At 41.3% G+C, this 6,187-nt stretch overlaps 1 protein-coding gene across 1 annotated transcript in view; it reads left to right on the top strand.

Annotated features, from left to right (window-relative positions):
• LOC100125681 (sodium/hydrogen exchanger 1) overlaps positions 1 to 5,281 on the top strand; it is a 7,313-nt gene extending 2,032 nt beyond the window's left edge. Inside the window, exons 4-15 of the mRNA XM_044532981.1 lie at positions 1,061 to 1,158; positions 1,879 to 1,938; positions 2,051 to 2,097; positions 2,179 to 2,373; positions 2,559 to 2,605; positions 2,733 to 2,799; positions 2,928 to 3,028; positions 3,135 to 3,236; positions 3,855 to 3,993; positions 4,098 to 4,160; positions 4,300 to 4,383; positions 4,659 to 5,281. Of these exons, the coding sequence (XP_044388916.1) occupies positions 1,061 to 1,158; positions 1,879 to 1,938; positions 2,051 to 2,097; positions 2,179 to 2,373; positions 2,559 to 2,605; positions 2,733 to 2,799; positions 2,928 to 3,028; positions 3,135 to 3,236; positions 3,855 to 3,993; positions 4,098 to 4,160; positions 4,300 to 4,383; positions 4,659 to 5,003 (1,348 nt within the window). The 3' untranslated portion in view covers positions 5,004 to 5,281. The remainder of the gene's footprint in view (positions 1 to 1,060; positions 1,159 to 1,878; positions 1,939 to 2,050; positions 2,098 to 2,178; positions 2,374 to 2,558; positions 2,606 to 2,732; positions 2,800 to 2,927; positions 3,029 to 3,134; positions 3,237 to 3,854; positions 3,994 to 4,097; positions 4,161 to 4,299; positions 4,384 to 4,658) is intronic.
• The last annotated feature ends 906 nt before the right edge of the window (positions 5,282 to 6,187 follow it).

The raw sequence follows: 6,187 nt of genomic DNA, 5'->3' as shown, positions 1-6,187 counted from the left end.
CTGAGTGTATTCACGTGTTGACTAACCGCGTCACAAGTGAGAGGGGGTGTTGAAGTGTATATGTGGATTGCCTAGCCCTTTTCATCAGTTCGGACTTTTGGTTGCGTTGGCTAGCATCAAGCTTAACGAATTGCAGAGGAAAATTAGCTAGGTTTCGGTACAAGTATGACCAAGCGGGAACACCAGCGACTAGGATTTACCCCAAAGAGATAAGGATGAGCACGCAGGCTCCAAAACATGGGCTATATAGCCTTACAAGTTACAAGCATCTAGAAGCGCACATAGAGAAGGGAGGAGCTGTCGATGCTTTACAGAAAGATCAACAGCGATCCTCTAACCATTTAGAGACGTCCGATCGTCGATCAACGCTGAGGGTTGGCTGTGACTTGCTGAAGCGGTACGGAGCAACCAGGGGCGTTGGATGGACGATGGGTGGCTCTCGACTCTTCACGCCAACAAGGAGTAATTTAAATTAACTGAAACTGTTAACAGCAGCAGAAGTACTTCGTCAGAGATGCAGGCTGGGTCCTGACAGTGGAGTACTAAATGTTTGGATTAGATAAACAATAAGTCAACTATCAACCCATTCCCTTTTGTCTGGAGGTGTTACCCTAACACTACAGCTAAACCACTGATTTTCTCTCCATTACAAGTGCTTCTCTCAAAGTGGCTAACCACTTTTTATTCCTAATATGTAAGGCTTATAGTTTAGATTTCTAGGTTATGTTAAATAATGCTCCACTGTCCCTTTTACAATTAGTGAATCAATTCGCATTTGTTCGACTGCCCTTGCTAAATGTGGGTATATTCAGTCATTTTGGCTATTTTTCGTTAACTAGGTATAAGTATAACACACTTGCTTTCATTTCTTTTGTATCACATGGACATGGTATTTTTATATGTTACATATGTCTATGAAGCTGCATAGATACCTCAGTACTTGCTCAAAAGTTTCACTCCAAGGTCACAGTATTAGTCTGCAATTATGTAACTTATGTTTCCTAAGATTGAAGTCTTTAGCTCTGACTGTATGATTGTGAATATTTCCACAAACTATCAGGTTTCAAGTAAAGAAAAAGCAATTCTTCCGCAACTTTGCGACAATTATTTTATTTGGTGCTGCTGGAACATTGATATCCTTTGTAATAATCACGTTTGGTAAGTTACTAAATCATTAATTTAATTTTGCCTGTTAATTTTTGTTTCATGTTTGTACTTTTGTTAATGCAGTTCAGCATTACTGGTATGTTTAGTTGGTGTCAGAAGCCAGCTAAGCTTTATCTAACAGTAGAAAAAAAGTGGGAGGTGCTTCTAAAAGAGTCCATCTTTCTGGTTGATTCTGTAATGCAGCTTCTTGTATCATACTCAATACACAGCATAATGGGGCTAAGCTAAACGCAGAGAGTAATCTTTTGGATCACAAATTTTTACGTCAAATGAATGAGAGGTTGTACCTCTTAGAATTGGCTTGTCTCGAGAGCTGCTGCTAGTATTTCAAGTCCTTGAGTGGTGGATGCCATCCACAGATTAAATTTAAATAGTATTTCAAGCCTTCACAAAGGCTGACATAGTATTGGACTCGAGTCAGAAGACAAGGCACTTCTGTAATCTCAAACGGGCTGAAATCTGAACGTCTATGCAAATTAAACCTAAGGCATATGTTAAACAGACCTGATAATTTGCCATACGTTGAATCACTTACACATCCGGAATTGTTCCTGAAACCTAGTAAAGAATCACAATTTTATGTTCATGGATTTATGGGAGTCATCTTCATACAGGAAATGATCTACAAGCATGGTTTTCTCTTATATTGCATCCCTGGAACTTCAATAACTTGCTCAGGTGCTAATATTTTTTTTCTAATGGACATATCAGGTGCTATGGGATTGTTCAGCAAACTTGATGTTGGTCCACTCGAGCTTGGGGACTATCTTGGTTGGATACTTTTTCCTTTACTTACGTACTTGTGTGAAGCTGCTGTTTAGACTTTGGATGCCACTGGATATCTTCTCTTTCTTTTAGCTGATTTTTTAACCTGTATGTGCAGCAATTGGGGCCATCTTCTCAGCAACAGATTCTGTTTGCACCTTACAGGTTTTGCATTGAACAATCTGCCATTTTTGTGCTATGAAGTGAGAAAGCAGACCATTTAGTTTGTAAATTTTTTGCTTGCAGGTGCTTAACCAGGATGAAGCACCCCTACTCTATAGTCTAGTTTTTGGTGAAGGTGTTGTTAATGATGCTACATCAGTTGTGCTCTTCAATGCAATTCAAAACATTGATATTAATCATTTTGATGTCTTCGTTCTACTACAATTCATCGGAAAATTCCTCTACCTATTCTTCACCAGCACCGTTCTTGGAGTAGCTGTAAGTAATCTTTTACTTACACTGTTGTGACACCACCACTAATAATAGGAATTGCTTTAGGATTTGTGCAATGTAGGTTTTGGGAGACCATAGAAAGAATCATTTCATTTCTCTGAGCATTCTGTCCTGATGATTCATTTGAGCACACCTTTGTTGACTGACTATTCGCACTCTTGTTTTCGCAGGCTGGGTTGCTTAGTGCATACATTATTAAGAAACTTTGTTTTGCAAGGTCTGTACAGAGCTCTTTTTTGTGGTTTTTCATTCCTTGGAGCAATTTATTTCATTTTACTACTTACACTGTGAATTACTTCAGAGACTTGAAAACTATTGTGACATGCTTGTGGTGTTATGTGCAGACACTCAACTGACAGAGAAGTTGCTATCATGATACTCATGGCATACCTTTCGTATATGCTGTCAATGGTGGGTGCCGATGAATATAATAAGTTCAAATTAAACAACTCTTTTAATTTATTTATGTCCTTTTGTTTGCTGCCTTAGTTCCTCTTTTAGTAGCATGCAATGCTTACAGATCTTTTGTTGTATTTCAGCTGCTGGATCTGAGTGGCATTCTAACCGTGTTCTTCTGTGGAATAGTAATGTCACATTACACTTGGCATAATGTCACAGAAAGCTCAAGGGTGACTACCAAGTATGTATTGACCTGCTAACTAGGTTTTGCTTGCAGCCATTGCGACTCCTTTGCCCCTTTGCAAAAAGTATACCAACTCGCTGACATTCTTTTATTCATGTTGCAGGCATACTTTTGCAACTTTATCATTCATTGCTGAGATTTTTCTTTTTCTCTATGTCGGGATGGATGCATTGGACATTGATAAATGGAAATTAGCTAGTAGCAGGTACCTTTTGCTGTCCATGACTAATTATCTGATTTTAAGAACTGTATAAATCAACATACAAGAAGGGGAGCCTTGGCGCAGTGGTAAAGCTGCTGCCTTGTGACCATGAGGTCATGGGTTCAAGTCCTGGAAACAGCCTCTTACAGAAATGTAGGGAAAGGCTGCGTACTATAGACCCAAAGTGGTCGGACCCTTCCCTGGACCCTGCGCAAGCGGGAGCTACATGCACCAGGTTGCCCTTTTTATAAATCAACATACAAGGCATATAGTAGTAAATAGTAATCTGCAGATTTACATGGTTACACCAGAAATCTGGAGCACTTATGCATCATCCAGCAGTTAGCTTTGCTTTCATTCAGACCGATGGGTCTAGCAGTGCAGAACTAATGTATTCTGGTGGACTTACATCTGTCAGCGAAGATGAAAATTGATGTCGTTTTTTTTTAATTTGGAAAATTGTGCAAAGAAACATCTCCTTAATGCTTCGATTTGTTGTTATTCGGCAACGTGTGGACACTGCTGAGTACGGGGCCACAACATCAGCTGCCTTAGATGTCTTGCCTATACTTTTTTCTAACTCTTTCCCAAACTAATTTAAGTTTTGTTTCCTTAATGCAGTCCTAAGAAACCAATTGCTTTAAGCGCTGTTATATTGGGTTTGGTTATGGTTGGAAGAGCAGCATTCGTATTCCCTTTATCTTTTCTATCGAACTTAAGTAAAAAAGAGTCGCATCCAAAGATTTCCTTCAACCAACAGGTTAGTATTTTATCATTTTTTTACCGATTTATTTATCAATTTTTGTGCTTCTGTCATTCTGCTCCTTCATAGAGGGAGCTAACTTTGCTGGTGTTTTTCTCTAGGTTATCATATGGTGGGCAGGTCTCATGAGAGGAGCAGTTTCAATTGCACTTGCTTATAACAAGGTGATGTTTGACAGTAACAAATATGAACTGAACAGCTATCTCTAATGAATTGATTTGGAACTATCATATGATGTGTTGGTAAGCCATCCTTGATATATAGAGGTTCTGATATAGAACAATCGTCTGTAAATCTTTGCAGTTTACAACATCTGGTCATACTGCCGTGCGAGTTAATGCTGTCATGATCACAAGCACAATCATTGTTGTTCTGTTCAGCACAATGGTAAGACTACTATTGTTCTGTTCACCTTGCTGCCTTCATCACTATTCAATGGTATCTTATGGCCAGCATGGATTTTTTTTAGTTATTTATCAACAAAATACACACTAAAGTTTATCTTCTGCTTTCTTCAGACATCATAATGCTGCTTGTTTCCTTGTATAGAAACTTATAAATTGGTTGAGGGTCAATCGCTAATACAGCTGTCATATAAAGACTATTTTGCTTCCCTCAAAGAAAAAGGAAATGACTTTCTTTTGATTATATATTTGATCCAGGTTTTCGGCTTGCTGACTAAGCCTCTGATTAATCTCCTCGTCCCACCAAGACCTGGCACCGCAGCTGATATCTCAAGCCAGTCATTCCTAGACCCACTTACGGCGAGCTTGTTGGGGTCGGACTTCGATGTAGGCCAGCTTACCCCCCAAACAAACCTCCAGTACCTTCTCACCATGCCAACTCGCTCGGTTCATCGTGTATGGCGCAAGTTCGATGATAAGTTCATGCGCCCAATGTTTGGGGGAAGAGGCTTCGTCCCATTTGTGCCTGGTTCACCCATAGAGAGGAGCGTCCATGGTCCTGGCTTGTTGGGCACTGTGACGGAGGCAGAAAACCATAGTTAAGTTTAAGACCAGAAGGTGCAACTGTATTTCTTGTAAATGCTCAGATATCACTCAGTTTTGCTCTCGGGATTCTTTTGGTGTATTGTCACTGTTTGTTGGTGTATATTGTGCAGATAGTTTCTACATAACCATGTAAGCTGTGTAGATTTTTGGGAGCCATTCAAGATGTACAATTAATCTGTAAATTTCGTTCTTGTTCAGACAGAACAATCAGATGCTGGATATTAGCATTCATGTATAAAAGGAACTCAGGTGGAAACTATTAGATTTTTACTGAACCTAGCTCTCTTATTGCTCATTAGTACCGGTCACTGGATACTGGGTACATATCCTATCTCTACTACCTAAAACAACCGTAAGGTTCGGTCTCCCCTCTTACGTTGTCCTTTTGTCCGTCCTCTCGCCCGATTTTTCCTACGCACAATCACTGCGTCCTAAATTATCGGGACACAATCTCTCGTCCGATCTGATTTGACGCCCTCCCTCCCATCTTCGTCGCAGACGCAGCCTCCTCGCCCCAGCACAGCCGCCACATATACCCATCCGAGTACACCTCCCATACCCCACACATGAAGCCGCCGCCGCCGCTCCCCCCTCCGAACCAGCGACTCGAGACATCAGTGGTTGTTGTGGATCTAGCGGCGACGTGGCCATATTCTTCCTCTCTCCCCATGTTGCTCCAGCGTGCCCCTGGGTGGCTCGGTTTATGGGTATGGCGGCAGCAAACGCCCGGTTGGTTGTCCTCGAGGACACCTTCTGTCCATGACACCACAAGGCGAGCGAGTAGACAGGAGTGACAGAAATCCCTAGTCTCTCTCGATCTCACTCTGACAGAGATGAACTCCAGAGGTTTTGCGTTGCGTGAAAATGTTGCGACTTTTCTGTCTATCTCATTCCTTCTTATTCTGTTACAGAAAAGGAAACGGTGGCCGGTAGAGATCCTACCTCGGCACCACGATCTGGCTCACGCTCGCGCCATCCCACGAGCACCAAGACCGGGTCCTAGCCCTACATGCACGGCACGGACAGACGCGGCCCATGCCTAACTGAACTTAACTGAAATAAAGGAAAGCAAAAAAAAAAACTACATCTATCAACGACTAGATTAAGTTGCCAACAAATCACCCCCTAATCTTGTCGTTGTGATTTTATTTCCTAAAGACTTCAGTCATGCCGATCCTCCT

The sequence above is a fragment of the Triticum aestivum genome, chromosome 1B (genome assembly GCF_018294505.1).
Source record: "Triticum aestivum cultivar Chinese Spring chromosome 1B, IWGSC CS RefSeq v2.1, whole genome shotgun sequence".
Classification (NCBI taxonomy): domain Eukaryota; kingdom Viridiplantae; phylum Streptophyta; class Magnoliopsida; order Poales; family Poaceae; genus Triticum; species Triticum aestivum.
The sequence above is the reverse complement of the archived record's forward strand: the minus strand, read 5'-3'. Positions and strand labels throughout refer to the sequence as shown.